This window comes from Pseudonaja textilis, chromosome 2 (assembly GCF_049901715.1).
Source record: "Pseudonaja textilis isolate UNSWEBS1 chromosome 2, rPseTex1.2, whole genome shotgun sequence".
Classification (NCBI taxonomy): Eukaryota; Metazoa; Chordata; class Lepidosauria; order Squamata; family Elapidae; genus Pseudonaja; species Pseudonaja textilis.
In genome coordinates this window covers 65,971,155-65,996,457 of record NC_141991.1, presented here as the reverse complement: position 1 = coordinate 65,996,457, position 25,303 = coordinate 65,971,155, and the positions used below count along the sequence as shown (strand labels likewise).

Genomic DNA, 25,303 nt, shown 5'->3' with positions numbered 1-25,303 from the left:
GGAGGCAGTCTCTGATGTGCTGTGAAACTAATCGCTCAAAAACCTTCATAATGGAGCTTGTAAACGCTATGGGCCTATAGTCATTGAGAGTGTTTATATTTGTTTTTTTGGGAACGGGGATGATGGTTGCAGCCTTCAGGCATTGTGGGATGATGGTATGTGTTAAAGATAGATTGAACAGCTCTGTAAGTATTTCTGCCAACTGGTCAGCACAAGCTTTAATTACTGCACCAGGAATGCCATCAGGCCCAGCAGCTTTCCTGGGATTTACTGCTCTCAGTGTTTTTCTCACCTCATGCACCTGAAGAGAAAGAGGTGCAGCATCGTGGTCCTCGTGAGGCAGTATGTCCAGGTTCTTAGTGGTCTCAAACCGTGCAAAAAAGCTTTTAGCTCCTCTGCCAGAGTGCTACTGCTCTCGCTGTTTGTTGGGCCCTGGCCTTTATAGTTGGTCAGGGCCTGTATCCCCCTCCACATCTGCCGTGGGTCACTGTCAGTAAAGTGGCCCTCGACCTTCCTCCTATACATCTCCTTTGCATGTTTGATGCCCCTTCTCAGCTCAGCTCTGGCAGTGCTCTACTGTGAGGTGTCACCTGCTCTGAAAGGCAAGTCACAGGCCCTGATCAGAGTCTGGACTTCTCTGGTCATCCAGGGTTTCCTATTTGGGAAGGTCCGTATGCGTTTGTCCACAGTGACATTTTCTACACAGGTCTTCATGTGGAAAAGCACAGTCTCTGTGTATAACTCGAAGTCCTGTTGTTTGAAGATGCTCCAATCTGTGCGGGCAAAACAGTCCTGAAGCTGGGAGAGGGCATTTTCAGGCAAGCATGTAATAGTTTGACTGCTAGGTTTTGTTCTCTTCTTAAGGGGAGTATAAGCTAGTAGTAAAAGCAGGGTGAGATGGTCTGATTGTCCTAATTGGGGAAGAGGTTTTGCTCTATAAGCATGCTTAATATTTGAATACACATGATCAAGTGTGTTTTTCCCCCTGGTTGGGCACTTAACATGTTGGTAAAGTTTGGGGAGCAGTTTTTAGGCATGCTCTGTTGAACTCCCCAGCAATGGTGTGAACGCCCTCAGGATGAGCTCTCTGTTGCGTGGTAATTATGTCTTGAAGGTGACTGAACGCCATGCTAACATTAGCATCTGGAGGTAAACATACAGCAGTGATGGTAACTACTGTTAGCTCCCGTGGCAGATAAAACGGTCTACACTGAACAGTTATAGGCTCTAAATCTGGTGACCAATGGCTGTTTGTTATTTTGCTGTTTGTGCACCAGTCTTTACGTACATAAATAATTAGGCCCCCTCCCCTTCTCTTACCAGAGGCTATATTGCGATCTTGACGGTGCAAGGTCCGGTCCGCTAGCTCCACTGTAGCATCAGGGATTTGCGGGTACAGCCAGGATTCTGTGACATTAGCAGATAGCACTCCTGAATTGTGTGATTGTGGGAGAGTTCTGCAGCTGTAGTTCATCCATTTTGTTTACAAGGGATCTGGCTTTTGTGAGGAACATAGATGGTAATGGGGGTTTCTGTGGTCTCTTCCTCAATTGAGTTAACAGGCCCACTCTGCATCCCCGCTTCTGCTTTCTCTCTTTAGGCCATCTTCTACACTTGCTTGATCCGACAACAATCCACGGAGCTCCCAGAGATTTTGGTAGCTCCAATGGGATATTGTGGGATTCTGTATAAGCATAGGTGCCTTCAGTTTTGAGTTGCTGTCCTATATTTATCAGGTCTTCTCGACAGTATGTTAGTCCGTTGCAGGATGGAGTAAAATGCAGGAACAAAAAGAAGTAAAAACACAAAAAGAAGAACAGAGGTTGGGAGCATTGAGCCGCTGCGACCATGCACGCCACCATCTTGTGGCCAAAAAACGACAGAACACTGTGAACAGATATTACCACCAGCAAATGGATTGCCAATTGGATGACCAATCAAACTTGGCAGGTCGTCCTCGATGGAAGTCCATCTACATGCAGTGAGGTACTTCAAGATCTTGTCCTGGGACTAATGCTCTTCAACATCATAAATGGTCTAGATGAGGGATAACACCAAGCTTTAGAAGATATTCAAAAGCTTTATGTACTTGTACAGTGAGCCCTAGCCAACAAAATGCAATTCAGTGGTGAGAAAAGTAAGGTCTTATACTTAGGCAAGAAAAACCAAATGCACAGTGTAGAGTAGGTGATACCTGTCCCAACAGTAATAATTTTGAGAGGGATCTAGATTCCTAGTGAACCACCACCTAAGTACGAATCACATGGTGCTGCAGTTGCCAAAAAAGCCAACACTGTCCTATGCTGCATCAACAGAGGGATACTTCCAAGATCACATGAGGCAATAATGCTACTTTATACTTATACTTAGTGAGATCCCACTTAGAATACCATGTCCAATTCTGGTCACCACAATACAGGAAAGATGTTGAGATCCTAGAGATAGTACACAAAAGAGCAACGAAGATGATAAAGGGTCTAGAGGCTGAACCATATGATGAACAATGTAGACATGTCTAGTCTGATGAAGAGGACTAGGGGTAACATAATAGCTGTCTTCTAGTACTTGAGGAGTTTTCACAAAGAAGGAGTTGACTTATAATCCAAAGCACCTGAGGGCAGTAGTAGGTGGAAGCTCATTAAAGAAAGATCCAACCTGGAACGAAGGAGAAATTTCTGATGGTGAGAACAATTAATAAGTGGAATGGCTTGCCTCCTAAAGTTGTGGATGTTCCATCACTCGAAGTTTTCAAAAAAAGATTGGACCACCATTTGTCCAGAATGGTGTGGGTATATTGGTTGAGCAGTAGTTGCACTAGAAGACCTTCAAGATCCCTTCTGACCCTATGATTCTATAATTCCACACCTTGGCTATATTTACCAGACCATGCTAGTAACCTATGCATCTTAAATATAAAGAAATATAGTTGAAGGTGCAGCATCAGCAATGTATTTACAAGTACCCCAAGTAGAAAATAACCTCTTTTTCAAGTTTTTCAGAGATACTGTCTTGGACTCCCATTTCTATGATAAAATACCATTGAAAGTCCCCCATACTAGCCTGACATATAGCTCCTCAAAGAAGCAGACTACAAATCTTGGGAGTATTTTTTCAATGTACTAGTATCCTTTTGCAAGTAGCTCTTTTCAATTTTGCATCATATTCAATATATTACCAGAAAAGAAAATAGCAGATATTTAAATTTTTATAAATACTGGGGAAAATATCCCTAAATGAGACAAATGACTCTAAGCTAGTTTCCTTTTGCAGTGGGCTTCCCACTGTGTTGAAACAAGACCTTTCCAACAATCCTTACACTCCCCAGTATTAAATACATGCATATTTTTTAACCAGCCATGCTATTTAAAAAAAACGTATTAATGGTATTAGTTCTTGCTATTTTGGCCTTAAAATGCTGTATCAGTCTCACTTCTCTTGGTGTTGAAGCTTTTTTAAAAAACAGCATCAGCAGAAGGAGAGCTAAGGGAAAGAAAGACTGACACTTTGTACATGAGGTGTGGTTGCAAGGGGGATAAGAATGGCACCCTGTCTCAACTCTAGATGCATTCTGCAACATTATGACACTATTTCTCTTCAACAAAATTGGAAATTGACTAATTATGGATGGAAAGACAATTAACTGTTGATCTTTGGTGACCTTCTCGGGTTAACATCTGGGAAATATCTAGAGAGCAGAATAAAGAGAAGCAGAAGACTGCTCTCCAAAAGAGACTTGCATTAATGTAATTAGCAGGTATCTAGAACAGAAACCCAGGGGTCCCCCAATCTGAGTTATAACGGCAACCTGCCAAGAAAGGAGCTCACACACTTGAGTGTCATCCAAAGCAGGTATGCAGGAGCCTCTGACAGCCTTGCGTAGCCTGAAGCCCCCTTTCTTCCTATTGGGGTCAACGCTTGATTATCTTGCTGACTCTGAGCTCTTACTAGAGTTCCTGACCCCCTCCTGAAGTTGGCTATTCCAAGTCATGGGCTGGAAAAGGACCATTCAGTCCAATATATTGCTCACTACAGGAATCCAACTAAAGCACCCCTAATAGCTAGCTGCCCATCCTCCGCCTAACATATTCAAAGAATTGAAGCCGTTACCTCACTGGGTAACTGGTTTCACTGTCAAAACTGTTCTTACTCTTTAAGCACTTTTTCCTGAACTGCAGCCAGAATCTGCCTTCCTGCAACTTCAATGTATTATTCTGTGTTCCATTCCATGAAGTGACAGAAAATAGATCTTGACCTTCTTCTGGATGCAGTTCTTTCAGTTAACAGCTATCATATGTCCCCTGTTCCCCCACCCCAACTTTTCTTTCAAAGGCTAAACTTTATACTACTACCCGGCATATGTGTGTGTGTGTGTGTGTGTGTGTGTGTGTGTGTGTGTGTGAGAGAGAGAGAGAGAGAGAGAGGGGGGGGGGAGGGAGAGAAATGGCTGAGAGGAATCCAACAAATTCAAGTGACTCCATCTGAGCCATAATTAATCCATATATAAGTTATGTTATCCAATGACACATCCTCGCATACCAACATCCCTCCAGTCTTGACAAGTTATAACAGTGGTGAGGAAGGCATTTTATACACTTCCAGAAAAGATTTCAGATAGGTTTGCCCAAAAAATGAAAGACCAGCTTAGCTAAAAGCTGCAAGTGTGTGTGTATTTTCAACCACAGTAATTGCCTGAACACAAAAAGCCATGTAACCATATCTAAGGTGAAATGGTCTTCTGTATCAGCCAAGCTGATGCAGCTTCTTTAAATTACAAACTCAAATAACAACCTTACAGGAAGCAGTTACAGAACAATAGATGGACAAGTCACAGAGGTTCTTTTGTAATGAAAACACTGGAAAGATGGTAGAGTTTATAGTACCAGAGACCTCCACAGGAAAACCAATCAAGAGCTCCCCAAATTGAATCATTAACCCCCAAGTCAACCTTCGGGAAGAAGAACAGTAGCCTTCTTGGAACAGATCAAGGAGAAGGATGGCTCAAAGTTTTGATTTTTTCCCCCAGTGCTGTTGTTCTGATTGCAGAACAGCCAAATATAAACCCTATTCAGAAGCAACTGGTCAAGTATGGAGGATGTGAAATGGACATTTTTTTCAAAATAATATCAGGCAAACAAGACTCACCAAGCTTCTGGTAGTTATATCAACTTTTAGAAGACTGCTTTAACAGGAAAATATCAAAAAGTCTTAACAAACTTTGCAGATACAAGTCTGATCTAATTCAAATAATTGACCCAGAGACCATGAGAAGCACTAAATCCCTGAGGATTCAAATATGATTTTGATTTGCCATAGTGCAGTTTCAGCATGGTAGATGCCATGCGAAGGAGTTAAGGGGTCTATGGAAAAAGTAGTCCAAAGCTAGTTTGGGGGGGAAGTATAGAAAGTTATATTTGAGAGCCATTTTAGCCATACATCCAAGCAAGGTAAAACATTAAGTGGAGGGAAGATGTTTGTCAGTTTATATACAAAGTAAAGGGTAACATATACTGTATTCTCTGTTTTTTATATTTTGCATTTATAAGGCATTTTATTTTGCCTTACTTCTACCATTTTCAAAACGTTAAACCACATAAAATACCTCATGACTGGATAATTACATTCTCCTCTTCATATTTCTTCCCATTAGTATCACAGCACACTGTTTTTAGAAACTATCTTATTCATAAATGCAAATAACTAACCAATCATTGGAAACAATTAAAGCAAGAGGAAAGACTTTTCTCCATATTGGAAGTAGAATCTCTGCCATAATTCAGGTTGCATTACAGTCCTAATGATATGCTGCACAAGCCACTACATGTATAGCAGTGAGTGCATGTTATGGCTAATTATACATACCGGTAGAAATATAAACATGTGAATAAATAACTGAAATAATCAATACTGTATACTTAGTTTACAATACTATGGTACAAACAGGGAGACAACACAAGATATATTGGGGAACATATAACACATTATTCTTAAAAATACACAAGTCCTTGTTAGAATTTATGGGAAAAATGACATTAATTACAGAAATATTAGTTTTCATTGCAGCATAAAAAGATTTAGGCAACTATTGACAAAAATGATTAGACACAAAAGCCATTATTTTTGAATTGTTCAAATTTCTAATTCAATAAAGATTTCTGAAGGGCTAAATCAATTTGTTTGTATTTGAAAGTAGTAATTTTAGAACTGTAATAATGCTTACCTATAATGTAGTGCAGCTTGACATGACATAGTTAGTGGCATGACAAGGTTAATTAAAAGAACTATGTCATTATATTAATCATATCCATTAAAATGCAAATTGGTTATACCCTCTCCCTATCTTACGATATATTTACAATATTGTCTTTACTAGAAATCAGGTGTCTTATTTCTCTCTTATTAAAGGGGAGATCAGACTCTGCATTAATGATTTTAGTTAGTTTGGTTTCTTTTACTGACTAAAATCAATTCATCTGTGGAGAAAACTGAACTGATACTATAGTAATCAAATCACAAAAATATCAAGGGGACATTTGGAATTCTATAGTTTGAATTCCAAGTCCAACACTGCTATTTCCTGAGGACTGGGTAGATAGGGAAGGGGAAGGAATGTCAGGCTAATCACCTGACCAATGGGAGGGTAGAAATATTGATGCTCCAACCAGTATTCATTCATTCATTCATTCATTCATTCATTCATTCATTCACTCACTCACTCATTCATTCATTTTCTATGACCAGTGTTCTCTTTGTTCTCATTGCTGTTGCTCATACAGAAATGGGAAAAGTAATAATGATGGGGGGTGGGGAGAGCAATAGATCTGTCTGTTATTTCTAATAAATAATGGAAGGGGATAGCACCTTCAACGTTTTGACTCTGGGATATGAGAATTCCTACTAATTGGAAGTTACCTATTCTACCGCTCCAGAGGAAATATCAAAAAGCTATCTTTGCAGTGTTTCTCTGAAACAGGAATTAAGCTTAGATAATTGCAAATCAACTCAGCTTCTCAATCTCTTGTTCATATCAGGCAGACATTCACTTACCAAAAATCAATGCCTAGCAAGAGCTGTTTGCAAAGTTAACTCTTTTAAACTAGCAGCATATGCAGCAATGTTAGCCACTGCTACGGACAGGATTTCTCACTAATAACTTAGTAAACCTGGAAAGAGAAGCATGTTATGGATGAGAACAGGGGCTAATCAAGATCGAAAGGCTTGGAGTTCACTTCATAACATGAAAATGAGCAGATGCATTAACAAATAATGGAGACTAATTATGGCTTAAGGTGCTAAACTATACAGAACTGTATGGAAGTTGTCCCCCAAAGGAATTTCCTAACTAACACCATCATTGCAAACAGATGCAAGGGATCGGCCAGAACTGAAGCACAATTGCAAACCAGACAAAGCAGCAAACCTGGACCATCTTCAAGTGCGTCCTCTCCAGTGCCATTACAATTCATAGCATGAAGCTCAATTTTTGAAGCTGGGAATCTGAGTTCGCACAGCGGACATGACATGAGGTTATCAGCTTGAAGGCTGTGCCCAGGTGCATGCTCTCTTGCATCTTCATCACCCTGTATAAAAAGATAACAAATCAGGTAAGCTCGTGTTGCAACATTTGTTGTCCATGCTCAGTCTTGATCGTCTGCCACTTCTGATCCTCCCTTGGTTTGATCTTCCCAGTCCCAGGAGTCATTTTGCAACTCAACAGATCAGAGACCCTGGCATGGATGCATGAGCCCTATGTGGCTGATAATCAATGTTCCTTTCAAAGACGGTAAATATGCTCCCAAATCACCATGAGGCTCCCCTTAGGAGCCATATGTCCTATTTAAAGCAAGGATTCTGTGCCACCAGTGTACCATTCTCTTGGGAAAATGTAAAACATCCTTAAATTGAGAAAATGATAGCATTGGCAACAAAAATAAAAGTGACTGACAGATTTTTTCATGCACGCAAGCCAGAGTTTGCCTGTCCCTAGGTGGCCATACTTCCATTGGTGTGCTCTTCTACCAGGATAAAATACATCTTGAGGCTTCTCTATGCATAATTCCTCTTTACTGACTCCATCTGGCTTGAAATCCACATATAGAATAATTGAAAAAGACTCCGCATTTTTCCCTTTGGGAGCAGGATGTAGTTTAGTTCTTGGGAAAATAGTATCTTCACTTGAACCTGGTTGAAATTCAGATCTGCAGTGAATAAGTGGCTCATTTCATTTTCTGATGGTGGGAATTCAAGTAACAAGCCCCAATTCTGAATTCTAAGTTAACATTTAGCCAATTAAGCTATGCAGTACTTCAGATTCAGCTTCCCAATGGTGCTTCCATGTCACATGAGAGTGTGAACACAGCTCCTATATCCACTTTTTAAAATAGGTCCCCAAGCCCCTAGGCCACAGCCCAGTACCGGACTGTGACCCATTTGGAACTGGGCTGCAAAAGCGGCAGGAGCGTGCACGTTGTTCCATTTGTGCGAATAGCGGGTGCACATGCCTGCCATTTGCACCAATTGCTTGCACAAATTGTGATGCCTGCGTGTTCACCCACCGCTTGCGCGGAACTGTCCCCTCTCCCTCCCTTGCCACCAGCCCACAAACCCAGATAGGTTGGGGAACATTGTCTTTGAAGCAGCTACGTCTTTTCCCAGGATGACATGGCAGCCCTCTGAAATTACTCTGCAGTCCTAAGAAGATATGGTTGTTTTAGAGCAGGGGTGTCCAACCTTGGCAACTTTAAGACTTTGTGGACTTCAACTCCCAGAATTCCTCAGCCAGCTTTGCTGGCTGAGGAATTCTGGGAGTTGAAGTCTACAAGTCTTAAAGTTGCCAAGGTTGGACACCCGTTTTAGAGAACTCAAACTTAACTTCAAATTGCCATGTTCTATTAAGCACACTTTTTAAAGCTTTCTTACGTTTCAGAGCCTCTTGCTCTCCTCCTTTCATCCAATCAAACTTTTCTTTAAAATTATATTAATTATTCTAAACAAAATTAATTTTTGATTCGTATGTAGCTAAATATTTCTGAAGTAGAGAATAGTAAGAACTAAGAACAATAAGCAGAGGAAAATGAATCAGACAGGATCTGACCTGAGCAAGCTCTTCTTCTTTTTTTTTTAACAAAGAACCATTATTCAGCACTTGTGAGCTTCTTCTAGGCCTATACTAGCTACCATTAAACCTGATAAGCTTGTTACTTATATATGAATAGAAAAAAGTTTGCTTTAGTTTCCAGGCTGGGACAGCATTAAATACATAGTTCTTTTACATCCATCCATCCTTCCATCCATCCATCCATCAAATTTATCTGCCCACTGATCTCATTGTATAAGGTGACTCTGAGCAGCATTTATTCATTCATTCATTCTTGCCTGATGTAAGAGCTGGTTCTGATTTTCATAGGAAGATTATTAGCAGATTCTAAACAATCTACAGATGCAAGCTAACCCACTTTCTCAAAAAAGACACCCCCCCCCCCATTAAATGAGTGCAAGAAAGACAGTCTCAATTGGCCTATATCTATACTATTATCCTCAAAGTAAAGTACTTGGCAAAATTCTTGACTTCTTACTTTTATCTTTTTCCTAAAAAATATGCTAACCTGAGATCTCAGAGACTTGTTCCTTGGACTGATCATCTGTAGTTCTAATTTATTTTAACCACATGTTGCTGAATAAGACACAATGACTATCCATACTGTCAGAGCATATTCATTAACTGGCAAAGACATGATTAACAAAGTCAGCAAGGGAGTAAGCGTGGCAACAGACCAGCCAATGGGAGCTGACAGCTTGGGTGGGGTTTGGCTCTGTGTGCTTTGCTGAGAATTGAAACTGAAACTGACTTCTGCTCTGAGCTGCTGCTGTTTGTGTTTTTGCTTATGTTACATTGAAAGAATCTACAAATGGTATTGTAAACTTTACTCATATTATGTTTACAAAAAGTTAATGATCCTGCTGAATCAGTTATCTGTGTGTTTTCTGGACTTGAATTTCTGCTGCAAACTCTAACACATACAAGGCATAAAGCATAGTAAACAAAACACAATGGTTAAATTCAGAGTCCAAGCTAAACTAAACCAAACTACTGTAGCTTAGAAAATATACTATGGCTTAAATTTCTAAAAGGCACTCAACCACGTCAGACGGTCAATTGTTTGATGCGACTGTTCTAGATGGAGATAGTCAATATGGACTCCTTTCTTAGATTCTTTCTCCCAGTCCTCAAAATATTTTTAAACAGTTATAATTAAATTATATTAAAATTTAAAATATAAAGACAATTCTGTAGTTTAGTTCCCAACTCCAGAAGAGAAGAAATGAATTCTTCTTGTGAGCATGCTCAAATCCTGCTTAGTAAATTGAACAGGCCAGTCAGCATACTCTAAGCTCTCCAACTTTAGCAACACAGAATAAATAGTGAATGACCTTGATAATTTTGCTATATTGAGATTTACAAAAGAGGCTTGTTAAAGCTTTGAAGGATTTTGTGAGGAGGGGCAAAGAAAAAATGAAAGGAAATCTAGTTTCTAGGATATTATTTGGAGGGACTAAAAATCAAGATAGTTAAAAGTAAAAGGAAGGAATATAAAGCTGGTTTATTTGATCCAGGTTAAAATAGGTAGGTTATCTCTGATAACTCTTAATAAATTTTTGCTGATCAGGAATGAACAATGGGTCATTAAGGATTTGTTTATAGATAAGAGATGATATATGGGAAGAAGAGATCAGTCACTGTATTTTAAGAGAAAATGAAGAATTATTAAAATTGTTTATACTTGTGGTAAATGAGGAAGTCATTTGTATGTCTTTTTTTCTTTCCTACATTATTTTTTCTTTATTTTCTATTTTTTCTTTTTATACTTTTCTTTTTTTAGTTTGTACCGTATTTTTATCTTTCTAATTGTAACCTTTAATAAAATTACTATATAAAAAAAGAGAACGTGTATTTTCTGACATTCCCGTGAGAGTTTGCTCTTTCTATTGGTTTAATCATTCAGAATAGCTTATCAGTAATTATCTTAGCTGCACCTAAAGAGATGTGAGCGGAGAAAACAGGCTGCCTACTGGAACCAGAGAAATTATAACTAGATTTTTTCTTCACTCCCAGCTGCTATATCTCTCTTGCAGTCAGAAAATTTTCCCCTCAAGAATTAGAGCTAAGAAAGGGGAGGCAGCAGCCAGCCCTTTGGCTCTTTCAATACTGTGCCCATTTAACCTATTTCAAAAGAGAACTACGATGCAAGAAAAATCCTTATTTCAGTTTTAAAAAGTATCCTTTCATGGATACATCCATATGGCTTTCGATAAGTCCTGGGTGAATGGCAGAGAGATGCTTTAACTGCATGATTGGCAGCCCACCCAGCCAAGGGGAAAGCAACAGTATCCCCTGCAGTTTGCAGCTGAAGCCTCCTCTGTGGGCCAGCAAATGAGGCAGCAGCGGTGTGGATACAGAATCAGGCTCATTGATGTTGAATAGTTTGTCTCATTAATTGCTCAGCCACAGAACACAAGGTATGGTTATGCTCAAACACTGTTTAACCTGAGGATTAAATCATGCCATAGCAGTTGGATCCCTCGGCTCAGCATCTTAAGGAAAGGCGATGGGCTACTTTAACATGGGCTACTTTCTTATTCTGAGCGACTGTCCTTCTGGCCGCCTGCCTGCATAAGTCATTCATTTATTTATTTTAAATGTTTATATATACCTCTTATCGTGGAAGGTACCTTCACATACTGCACCGTGTTTGAAAAATGTGTTTTAAATCCAGGAATATACAACACAGCATACAATAATGAAATACATAAAATAACACTGCAACAGCTATGAGTTCAACTGTACCTTCATAACCTTTCAAATGTCAGGAGGAATGAAAAAGAATTTTAGCCTGAGCCCAAGTTGTAGCAAAGTCTTATTTATATATATATTTTTTTTCTGAGGGAAATGTCATTCCAATGAATCAGTGCCACAACAGAAATCCACCCCCTCCTAACTCCAGAGCAGAACCCATTCATAAAATATAAAGGGCCTTCTCCTAATTGAGACCAGCCTAGTGCCCTTTTAGACCATGAGCATTCAGTTATTCATTGATACACTCTCTCATAGAGCCCCAAATTCTAGCAGACGAAGGGCACTTGGCCAGAAGTGCCTGAGCTATGAATTAGCATGCCTATGACAAGGTTATGCTGCCTTTATATACCATGGCCATCTTCATATAGGCAGATGCCCTGTGGAGGCTGGAGGCTCTAAGAATGAGCTTTTCGCATTTGAGTCATCTTGTCAAGCTTTCTTCAATCCTCTGCCTTCATGTAACCTGTCAGAACAGCACTTGGGAGTCCTTTTGATCTCACCCTCCCCCTTAAATTGCAACCTAACTAGGTGTCTTTACCAGAAACAGCAACCAAAGTCAGATGTCATTGTTATGACAGCTGCAGGGTGACTGCAGCACAGGTACACTGAGAGAAGGGAGAGAAAACTCAACACAACAGCATTCATCTGGTGATAATGATACAAGCAAGAGAATATTTTCTTTGGGTTAATTTAGAGAAACATCTAAGCTTGTTAAATGAAAGCACTAATATGATCATAGCAATCAATCCAAAATTCGACAGCACCATTCAAGCCAGCATTGACACCACACATTCTGCCCACTCCGTTTTCTATAAGCAACAGAAGGAGTTTAATCTCACTGTGAAATCAATTTTGCTCTTGTAACCCCTTTGTTCAATTAGAAACATGAGCCAGGAGCAACTGGTTCCCCTTCCGTAGGAGCATCCAGTGGTGTCCTCTGGCATATTTTAGCATATTACAGCTCACAAAAGCACCACAGCAATAAGTGTTGCACCCAAAATGACAAATGTGAGAAAGTCAACAGAAAACCCTTAGCTAACAAGAAGTGCCATAACCACAGAGGAGAAATTGATGATAAAAAGGAAGAAAACACCAGGAGGCCCAAGAAGAGAGCGCACATTTCTGGACAAGATTTTCTAGCAAGCTGCCTCGTTTGCAAAACAGCTCATTTTGGAAAATGGGTAAAAAATGAGACTCCGCATTCCAGATGCTTTTCTGGCTGTTATTCCCTAGGGACTTGCTTACCTGTAGAAAGGCATCTTTGCTGGATGAATGGATTTCTCCACTTTCAGACTCAATAGCTTGTGATGGACTCTGCTGGGTTTCTGCAACAGAAATCTCCATGTTAGCAGCAGCGGCGGCGGTGGCAGCCCCCCCACCCTTCTTAGACTCTGTGAGGCCCCCTCCAACCACCTCTCCCCCTCCTCAGCACACTCCACGCTAGCTGATAAAACGTATCCCATTTGCTTTACAGTGTCTTCACAGTTTCTAAACATTTTTTAGACTTGTCACAAATGTTAGCAGACAATGTGCAACAACACAGCTGAAGTAGAAGTTTAAAGCCATAGTGCAGCTATGTGTAGATAAAACTAGTGCCGCACTATGGCTCAATGAGAAACAGGGAATAGTAGGGCATGTAAACTGTACGCTGTTGGTGCAAGCTGGTGAACGGCATTATGCGAGAATAAAGCCCCTCAGCTCAGCATTATGTAGCTGGTAATTTTCTTTGTATCCTATCTATACTTCCCTCAATAAAAAACTTATCCAATCATCTGTAGGAAACCCCACAATTAAACCTAATCCCGTGTCACATATACAACTGAAAAAAAGCTGGCTTTAAGAAAATAATGTCAGAATTAGATTGGCTTTGGAAGAACACAGTTTAACCTTGAACCATTTCACTGAATCAAGTTGTTCATTCAGAACTGGGAGGAACAAGTATGTCTTTCAGTCTCTGAAGGACAGAATCAAGAGATCTTGTTCCCTTATACCTAACTAAGAAAAAAAGGTCACTATAAACACCTGCTGAAATAGCACTTATTCAAAATAAAGCAGCAAGTAGTACTCATTTCATCCTCAGTCTGGTGCCAAGCAAACAATAGAAAGAGGAAACTAATGGGGCAAGAGGCATCTGCAGGCACTATACTGTGGAAGCAAAGGGATTTTGGAGGGGGGGAAATGCCCTGAAATCCCAGATAATAATAAACAATGTGGGCCTTCTTGAAAGGACATAACATAACCTTTCTGACTCAAAATTGCAAATAAACTGTCGCAAAGGTCATACCAGGGCACACGGTGATTTCCTCCTCAGCATGATCCTCTGTGGCAATGTCTGGGTTCTTCGTGTTGCCCAAAGGAGTCAAGGCAGAAATGCTGCCAAAACAAACACATGATAAATCAAAGTCACAAAGGCAGATGGAATTCTGTAAGCTCTGCTTATTCAAAGAGGGTAGCAAGAGAGAATGCAATTGTGGGGGGGGGGGGAAGAGAAAAGAGCAAACAATTTGCCTCCAAACCATGTCCTAAAAGCAATGTGCAAAAGGAAGACTGTTTAGTGGGATCTGCAAATGCTTCTTTGATGCTTTCTAGTCCTGGTCACAGGAATATCTTTGTTTGTTTGTTTATTGAATTTATATTGCCGCCTATTTGCCCCGTGGCTACTCGATATGCCAGGTAGCAAAACAGCCATATGCTTAGTGAGTAACTCCTTAAAAGCAGAACATAATAGGGATCATTTTGACAATGAAGGCTTCATTATCCATATTTTACTGATCAGTTTTTTCGGTATCTTCACTTCACTCAGAAGGCAGGAATCTGACACGATTAAAGTTTCTGTATAGCAAAGCCTTGCCAACATGAAAAGAGCATTTTTTTTCCCCCTAGGCTACATTCAACTTTGCCCAATTCCTCTCATTTCCACTTTCTGGCAAAGTCATGTTGTCTCCATGTCATCAGAGAAAGAGGCTAAGCTACGATGACATAACCGTTCTTTCATACTTCCCGTATGTTCGGTGTAGTTTTCTTGCTGGAGCGATCAAATATGCAAGTGTATATATAGAAAACATAAATCCTAGTACTGACTAAAGAAAAGAGTTACTAAATTCAGCTGCAAACCTTAAGCAGACAGAAACAGCCAACACCAATTTATGATAAATAAGAAAACTCTAATGGAAAATCATGTGACTTCTCTCACTCTTTAAATAAAATAAAATAATTAATGATTATTAAATAATCATCTAACATCACTATTCATAAAATTATCTTAAACCAGGTGTTATGAATCCAAGCTCTGTGTAAACCATCGAGATTTACATCAAAAGGCTTCATGCCAAACAGTTTGCTAGGACATTTATAAAATGGGCTAATCAATTTGAAGTCCTCATGCATTGCTTGCTACATCACGTATTTCCTGGAAACAAAACATACAATCATTTATTTAAATCTCAATCTTAATGTACTTTGCATAAGCTAGGAAGCAACAAAGCTGAGGGGTCCACAAAAACTTGCAGAGGGACATGTCTTTGGGAGAAACAATTTCCAAAATTATTCCAGAAGCTGAATACTTGAAGCGCATTTGAAACCCACTGACTTGGGTGCTGTGCACTGTCCATCGTACGGCTCCCGCTGGCAAAGGGTCGCTTGCCAGATGCAGCATTTCATGTGCACAAGGCGGAGAATAGCGTGGCTATGGTTAGTTCAAGGCAGATGCACTTTCTGATGAAATTAGATGTCACGGCACAGAATGGCCAGCCTTCGTCCCAGAGGTCTGGTGAGGGCAGCCACCGACTGCATTATGAAGTTCCCAGGATTAGCCAGCAAACTCTACTGTATCATCCCTGCTGTGGCTTAAAAAATGGGCAGGGTACTAATCCTTTACTCAAACTCTGGGAAAATGGAACAAGCCTTAAGAGACTGAGGGCTTTGCATTATGACCATTTGAAATTTAGATAAATGACACGGCAGAATTAGGGCTGTTCCAATTAAATGCTAGCTAATGAATACTTCCCAAATAATGTCACCGTGGAGAAACGAAAGTTTTCCCTCCTTTGCTCTTCCCCTTTCAGTCCCTCCTGACAATAATGATGACAAAGAAACTCACCCATCCTTGAATACCTCACCCCCAAAAGCATTACTATAAAAGACAAACCAACAAATTCCTTGTGCAACTCTGTACATATTATTCCTCCCTTGCTGCCGGGTGGGATCAAATCAGTTAATCTGCTTCCTCATACAGCATTCAGCCAAAATGTTGTTAGATCAATAAAAACAGGGTATCAGGCAGTGAAAAACTGGTGGCCTCATGCCAAGGCCACTGAGTTATAAGACCTGGGAAATCTAAAGTGAGAATTAAGTGACTTTTCCCAGCAAGCTCCTGACGGAGCACAAATATTGGAACTTTCCTGGGAATTTATTTCATGAAACTTTCCCTAACCTGTGCCATCTCTTCAAATGAAGTGCCTTCATTTTCTGATCTAGCTTCCATGTTTCATTCTTGCTTTAAGCTTGAAAGAAAGCAGACTTCCAAGAATATATCCTAGAAGTGGTCATCTTGCTATTCCTGCTAAAGAAGGTATGTAGCAGTAGTAGTTTACCCAAAGGTAAAAAGTAAGCAGCAACTCCCAATCCTTCCTTTCATTTTCTGAAAGAAACAGTTTGAAGCTCCCAAATTACACGTGTCACTTTAATTGGACTTCCAAGAACATTGTTGTCTCAAGAAAACAAATATTGTCACTATTAGGATGGATTTTCTTAGATTCCTCTTCTATTCTTTCCATTTCATACTCATGCACCTATGTGCATGCACTCACGCACACATACACAATCACCACACCTACACATCGACTCTGAATTTATTGCTGTCGCTATTCCTGAAAGCTTACTGCTTTGAGGAGCTATGTCAAATTAAATCATCACATTTTGGGGGCAGGAGCTGTACTTAATGAAAAATCTTGTTGCAATCAATACTTCTTCCTTTATATTTTAAAGAATGGGACGCATTTCTGATGGCTATCCTCTTCTGCTGGACCATATGTGGAATATAGGTAGTCTCGCTTAATAACCATTCATTTAGTGACTGTTTGAAGTTCAACAGCACTGAAAAAAGTTAAAAGCCCTCGCAGTTATGACTACTGCAAGTCACGTGATACAGAGTCAGACACCTGGCACCCGTCACAAATTTAGGACAGTCACAGCATCCTGGAGTCATGTGATCGCCACTTGCAACCTTCCCGGGTGGCTTCAGACAAGCAAAGTCAATGGAGAAGCTGGCAGGGCAGGTCACAAATCACAGTCAATGTATCGCTTATGACCACAGTGTTTCACTTAATGACTGCTCCATTTAATAATGAATCAATAGAGAGTAGAAAATACAATCACAATAGTAATTGTTAATTAGCAATTGTTAATTTGAAGGCTACCTGTAAGAATGATAATGCATACAAGAAGTCTTCAACTGAAGACCACAATTGGGACTAGAACTTCTATCACTACACAATAAGCTCATTAAGTGAATCATCATGTGACAGAATCCGATTTTGCAACCTTTTCTGCCACAGTCATTAAGCAAAGCACATGGTTATTAAGTGTATCTGACTACCCCCTCCCCTCTCCCCCTCCAAATTGACAATGCTTGTGGGAAACTATCTGGGAAGGTCGCAAATGGCGCTCCCTTGATGCTGCAATCGTAAACAAAAATCATAATCATCTGATGGTTGGGGACTGACAGACAATCACCATGCAAACAAAAATGACATCCCCATGTACAACTACCACAACTTTAACCTAATACAGTCTGCAATGGTTACAGGTACAAGACAGAATTTCTGGGCTACGGCTTCCTCAGGTGCCATGAACCCAGGCAATCTGTCTCTTACAGAGTCAACAGTGATGAAAGATATCTCATTACCTTTGTGTAATCTGTACAGGCTCCCTTTCTTCAAGTGTATCTTCTGCAAACAGCACTTGAGAAGCCTAAGAAGGAAAATAATAATAATTTTTTGACTATACATGATAATATTGACTATATTACGGGTAGTCCTTGACTGGTAACAACCATTCATTTAGTGACCATTTGAAGTTACAAGAGAACAGAAAAAGTAACAGACGATCATTTTTCACACTTACAATCCTTGTGGCCTCTCCATGGTTGCATGATCAAAATCCAGATGCTTGGCAACTGACTCATACTTACGGTGCCTGCTGTGCCCTGGGGTCGCGTGTTCATCTTTTGTGACCTTCTGACAAGCAATTCAATGGAAAAGCCAAATACACTTAACAACTGTTATTAACTTAACAACTGTGACAAGAAAGGTCATAAAATGGGACAATATTCACTTAACAAATGTCTTGCTTAGCAACAAAAATGTGAGGCTCAATTGAGATAGTAAGCTGAGGACTACCTGTATTACACATCTAAAGAAATCCAAAGATCATCTGATTTCAAAAATCGTAAAAGTGAGAGCAGATTCCAAAAGGAAAAGGTCACCTAATACTTGCCGGCAACTCCTTAAAGAAGCTGGGTCTTTTCCTGGGAATTATGGCAGGAGCTTCATACATTCTTATTCCCCTAGGAGTGCATTTAAGGAGTGCATTCAAATCACTACAGAGTCCTAATAAAAGCTAGAAGAAACTACCATCATAACTAATTTCCCATAACTAATCTCTCATCAAGAAAGTCTGCATAATAACCATTCACAAAACAGAAAGCCAAGAATTGTAGCAAAGAAGGCATGCTCTGTTGGACAAGTTGGGATATAGTGAATAATCGTAATAAGAGCTTGTTCTCATGATCCCAAAACTCAAAAATTAAATTCAGAAGCAAAAGTGTTATCAAAGCTAATTCTGATAAAGAACTACTCTGAAGAATATTAATGCATTACGGATATTGAATGCATCACTTCATTGTTTAAAATCTTGCAAAATGTTTTGTGAGTAAATATACCCTGAAAAATGAAGTCCACATCAGAATTAATCAGTTGGACATAAAGTTGACAAATGGATTATCATTTCATATCGACAGACATTAGTGAGACATTAATTGTATAACAGCATATTCTGAAAAGTAAATATGTTTTACTATACAAATTTTAAATGAAGTGGCTTTCTGGATTTGAGAATTCTTCCAGGGCCAGGTGCTAAATATTTACCTATCTGTGTTTTTCTACACACAAAGCTTCCGGTGTAAAAGGATAAAAAAACAATTTGAGAGTCGAAAGCTAGAATCTCTAGCCTGACAACTGTCACACACTTTAATTCTGACAGACCTTTAACCTTAATTCTGCTAAATTTGTGCCTATGTGTTTACTTTCTCTTTTCCCAATCTCCCCACTCCCACCCCCATTTAGATTTTCCTTTATCTCTTCTTCCTACACCCCATATTTTTTGTCAACCTAAGCAAATATACTGTTAGTTATCCATTTTGGGGGAAGAACATGGCCCTAACTATAAGTGAGGACAGATGCTATACATAATCTCCTTCCTACTGTGTTTCAAGAGCAGAGTCGATATTATGGGAAAAGCTTGTAAACACTGCTTAAGGGGGAAAGGCAAATAGCCCTAGGACAAAGAATAGTCCCAACAAATATACTTTTCCAATGCATATGTGCCATCAGGTAACATGTTTGAATCATGGCAGTGACCTAGATCAGGGGTTTCCAACCTTGGGAACATTAAGACTTGGGGACTTCAACTCCCAGAATTCCTCAGCCAGCTTTACTGGGAGTTGAAGTCCACAAGTCTTAAAGTTGCCAAGGTTGGAGACCCCTGGCCTACATTAATCCCTTAGCAAGATTTCTGGGAAATGGTTTTGCCTGCCGTCCTTCCTAGGGATGGAAGAGAAAATGATTGGCCCCATGTCACCCAGTTGACTGCATGCCTATGGTGGGAGTAGAATTCACAGTCTTTTGGCTTCTACCCTGAGGCCTCTACTTCAAACTGGCTTTTCCAGTGCACTTTGCAAAGAACCCTTAGCTTTAAGACTGTAGAGAAGATGAAATAATACAAATGACCACCCCAAATTTATCTTTCTCAGTTCCCTTTTTTAAGAGAAAGTGCTTATTCAGATTTAGAAAGTTTAATGTTTGTTCAAATCAGTCCCAGAAAAGAAATTAAGAAACTGACTTGCTTCCTTAGCAAGAAACAGACATAATAATTATTCTTAATGTTAAAGTAGATAGATTTGAAGCCTCTTGTCCCCATACCAAAGCAACCTCTCTCTCTCTCTGAAATAATTGTCCTCAATCCAGATGATTAAAGGCCTAGAGACTAAAACATATGAAGAACAGTTGCAGGATTTAGGTTTGGCTAGTCTAGAGAAAGAAAGGACCAGGGGGAACGTTACCTCAGTTTCTGGATTCAGGGCTGAAGCCACCCCGTAGAAGCGGTGAAGAAGGGGGAGCCACCAGCGGGGTTGAGGAGAGCCGCCTCTCTCCTCCTCAGCTGGCCATTACTACCTTTCCCAAAGGCGTTTGCAGCGGTGGTCAGAAATGGCCACCTCAAAGAAGAACCCGACCGGACAAAATTGTGCAAGAGGAAGTTTAAAGGAGAAAGTTTGACTGACTGGGTTGAATGGAGAAAACATCTATTTAAGGTACCTAGAACTTGAATTATAAATACTAACACTATTCCTAAACAAGATCTTTAAAGTGGTGAAAGAGAAAGGGAAAGGAAAAAGAATTGGCTTTTTTCTCTCTCTCACACATTGACAGCTTTAATTGACTGAATGTTAAGAAGAAGAGATCTAAACAAGAAATTGATATAATCCACTTTAACATTAACAGGCTATTTTTAGCTGAAAATAAAGTGTCCAAGGGATAAAGACTCTTGGATAATTTAAAAAAAAAATTAAAAAGGAAGAAAGCAGAGGGGAAGAAAAAAAAAAGAGGGTGGAATCTAGAAAAATGGAGAAGACCACGTGGAAGTAAAAAGAATTGATAGTGGAACTTTAACAAGACTTGTAAAGGATACATTTGACAAGATAATAAAGCCCCTGGAAAGAGGAAAAGCAAGAAATAGCTTTGGATTATTGAGTGATTCCTGGAAACTTGGATAGTGGATCCTAATGAAACGAAATAAAATCAACTGGGAGTTATTTAAAAAAATCTTTAAAATGGCATCACTCCTTGAAGATCTAAAAATGATACTTAAAGAACAAAAAGAAGAAGGACAAGAAGGAAAAGGATCTTTTGGCTTCATATTTCAATTTTAAGAAATGGAGATTTTGAACTATGAAAAACAACAAGAAATGCTTGCAGAACAAGAAGGGCGGGACAAAGAAGACGCCATCTTTAATGACCAAGCAACTTTAAGCAGGGTAAAAAAGGGAAAGGGGGGAAAGGGAGTTAAAAACTTAAGACTTGAAGCAACAACCCAAAAAAAGAGTAATTTGAAAAGTAATTATAACATTAGGAAGAAGCAGAAGGGAGGATCACAGAAGGGAAAATCAGATAGAAAAGGGAACAAAAAGGGAAGGGAGAAAAAGAGAGAGAAGATGGAAAAGAAAAGAAGTTATAAAGGGCAGAAACAAGATATAGAGAAACAGGAAAAACGTACAAGAATTAAAAGTATAAACCTATTTAAAAGACACAGAGACAATGGTTAAAAAATTAATTTAAAGAGTGGATTCTGCAAGGGTACATGAGATAGCATTGTTATATTAGAAATAAAATATGATAGATGATTAAAGTGACAGATAACATTTGCATTGTTATGTAATGGAATATTTGTTAGTAATTAAATGAAACAAAGAGGATAAGAGAATGGTCTCAATGTTTTTTTTAAAAAAAGGAAATAATTGAAAAGAAACATGAAAGATTTTTAATGAAATTAATATCAGTTGACAGGATGAATTTGAATAAGAAGAATAATTTTATTGACTACTGTTAATAATTATTATTTGTTTTCTGTATAAAGATAGTAATGAGTAAAATATGAAATATAGGTGATTAAAGTGAATGACAACTGATATTATTAGGTAATGAAATGTTTCTTAAAAGATGGAAATATTCTAAATAGAAATGTAAAAGATTGCTATCAATATTAATGGTCGAGCTGAACTCGAATAGAATAATTATTTCATTTACTATTGTTATACATACATACATACATACATACATACATACATACATGTTTTCTTATGTTTTTGCGGGTATTTATATGTATGATATTTAGGCTTCTTCGAGTATTTTCCCACGTCTTCATATTTGTGCTTTTATATATACGTATTTTATTTATTTATATATATATATATATATATATATATATATATATATATATATATATATATATATATATATATATATATATATATATGTGATCTTTGGTTGTTCGGTTTTCTCCGCGTAAGATTCGAAGTATCTAGGCAACGTTTCGATGAAGTCTCATTCATCATCTTCAGGCTTCTGTCTCCGGCTCTGTGCTTCTCAGAGTAATGTGAGATTGCAGCTGCTTCCTCCTTTTAACTGCCAGTGGGGTGGGACTTGATTGGGTGGGGGCTTGGCTGTGTTCTGATTGGGTGGGGTGTGTTCTCATTGGTAGGGGGTTGGCTGTGTTCTGATTGGTTGGGGGTTAGCCGTGTTCTGATTGGTTGGAGGCGTGTTCTGTTCAGGTGGGGGCTTGGTTGTGCTCAGGTTAGTCTTAGTTGTTGGGGATTTGAGCTGGTGAGTTGTGATCTTGCTGTTTGGCTTCTAGCACGTGGTCCTGCTGCATCTTCATAGTGGGTGTCGGTTTGCTTCATGTATGGCTCAGAGGGGTTTGAAGTGGGTAGTGATGCAGCTGCAGTGCAGCTTCTGGTCCATGGTCGTGTCTCATTTTCTGAATGGGTGGGAGTCTGTTTTCTATATGGAAGTGTGGTGAGACACGACCATGGACCAGAAGCTGCACTGCACGACCATGGACCAGAAGCTGCACTGCAGCTGCATCACTACCCACTTCAAACCCCTCTGAGCCATACATGAAGCAAACCGACACCCACTATGAAGATGCAGCAGGACCACGTACTAGAAGCCAAACAGCAAGATCACAACTCACCAGCTCAAATCCCCCAACAACTAAGACTAACCTGAGCACAACCAAGCCCCCACCTGAACAGAACACGCCTCCAACCAATCAGAACACGGCTAACCCCCCAACCAATCAGAACACAGCCAACCCCCCTACCAATGAGAACACACCCCCACCCAATCAGAACACAGCCAAGCCCCCACCCAATCAAGTCCCACCCCCACTGGCAGTTAAAAGGAGGAAGCAGCTGCAATCTCACATTACTCTGAGAAGCACAGAGCCGGAGACAGAAGCCTGAAGATGATGAATGAGACTTCATCGAAACGTTGCCTAGATACTTCAATCTTACGCGGAGAAAACCCAACAACCAAAGATCCACATACAAATACCCGCAGAACCTCAGAAAACAAATATATATATATATATATATATATATATATATATATATATATATATATATATATATATATATATATATATATATATATATATTCAGGTCTTGGCATGTTCAGGTCTTTTCCCGTGTAAGATTGAGAATATCTTGGCAACGTTTCAATAAGGTCACACTCGCCATCTTCAGGCTGGTGCTTTCGGCTTCGTGCTTGTGCGAGCAAAGCGTGATCGGAGCTGCTGTCTCCCTATATATACTGGTGGGGAGGTGGGCTGTGTTGTCATTTCTTGATTGGTTGATGGAGTTGATGTTTGCAGATTGGCTGGCTTTTTCATAAGAATGTGTGTGGCTGAGGTATTGACTGTTTGTCTATCAGCCTCCTGTGTTGTAATGACCTGGGTAATGGGCTGTGTTCTATTGTTTTGACATCCTGGGTCTTGCGCTGTAATCTCCTGGGTTGTAATTACAGCACAAGACCCAGGATGTCAAAGCAATAGAACTCAGAAGGTCATCACACAGCCCATTACCCAGGTCATTACAACACAGGAGGCTGATAGACACACAGCCAATACCTCAGCCACACACGTTCTTATGAAAAGCCAGCCAATCTGCAAACATCAGCTCCATCAACCAATCAAGAAATGACAACACAGCCAACCTCCCCACCAATATATATAGGGAGACGGCAGCTCCGATCACGCTTTGCTCACACAAGCATGAAGCTCAAAGCACCAGCCTGAAGATGGCGAGTGGGACCTCGTCGAGATGTCGCCAAGATACTCTCAATCTTACATGGGAAAAGACCCGAACACGCCAAGACCTGCATACCTGTACCCGTGAAAATCTACAAAAATAAATAAATATGTATGTATGTATGTATGTATGTATGTATAGTATTCAGCTTTGTTTGGGTATTTTCCCACGTCATTATAGTTGTGCTTTTAAAGTTGTGCTATAATGATGTGGGAAAATACCCGAACAAAGCTGAATACCATACATGTAAGTACCCACAAAAACTTAACACACACACACACACACACACTTTTTTCAAGAACTTAGTGTGTATTTTTAAGGGAATGTACCAAGCAGAATTCTGTTAATAATAGTTATGTTTTATAAAATAGAGGTTAGAAAATGAATGTTATAACTGTAAAGGCATAAATTAAACTTTAAACAAGATTTGAATGGATAATAATTAAAAGATACAAAGGTGTTACACTCCAGTTTAGTAACTACAGGGGAAAATTTGTTTTATGAGAAAAGAAAATATGAAATTGTAAACAGGACAGACAAAAGTATAAAAATATTGATTAGAAAGTATTCTAGTATTTGAGAGGCTGCCACAAAGAGGAGAGGGGTCAACTTATTTTCCAAAGCACCAGAGGGCAGGATAAGAAATAATGGTTGGAAACTAATCAAGGAAAGAAGCTATTTGGAATTAAGGAGAAATTTCCTAAAAGTGAGAAAAATTAACCAGTGGAACCAGTCAGAAGTTATGGGTGCTTCATCACTGGAGGTTTTTAAGAAGAGACTGGACAGTCATTTGTCTGAAATGGTATAGAAGGGGTTGGATTATGCATGAGCAGGGGGTTGGACTAGATGACCTCCAAGGTCCTTTCCAGCTCTATTCTGATTGATGGATTGAATCCCAAGCAGCTGCTCATAAAATGGAGGAGAGATGGGGGGAATTAGCATGGTTGGAGTATTCACAACAGTTTCATGGGAATGCTATTTTCAGCAGAAATCCACATCTGCTGCAACATCTTGTTTCACTCTAAGTCTGGACAACAAATAAGAAAAATGTTCACCTATGTCAATAGAAGTATCTGCTTCTTCCTGAAGAACATATGGAGCTTGAAAGAGTCACTCAAGCAGTTTAACCGTTTTAATAGCATTTCATGTAATCACAGTGAACAAACAACCACTAGGGAAGACTTGAAAGAACTGTAGCTATTGCCTTCATTAACCATTTTTGCAAGTGAGCAAATGCAAGTTGCATAGTTAAAAAGGCCTGCCACTAATGCAAACCATCCAAAAAAGCACCTTGCAGATTTTACATTTAC

At 39.5% G+C, this 25,303-nt stretch overlaps 1 protein-coding gene across 2 annotated transcripts in view; it reads right to left on the bottom strand.

The window, feature by feature from the left end:
* The window catches only part of UIMC1 (ubiquitin interaction motif containing 1), a 102,916-nt gene that overhangs the window by 14,115 nt on the left and 63,498 nt on the right, over positions 1-25,303 (bottom strand). For both annotated transcript variants that reach the window (XM_026726476.2, XM_087924189.1), the window contains 4 exons: positions 17,757-17,821; positions 14,136-14,224; positions 13,097-13,176; positions 7,418-7,577 (listed from right to left, as the gene is read on the bottom strand). In XM_026726476.2, coding sequence (XP_026582261.2) covers positions 7,418-7,577; positions 13,097-13,176; positions 14,136-14,224; positions 17,757-17,821 — 394 coding nt within the window. The remainder of the gene's footprint in view (positions 1-7,417; positions 7,578-13,096; positions 13,177-14,135; positions 14,225-17,756; positions 17,822-25,303) is intronic.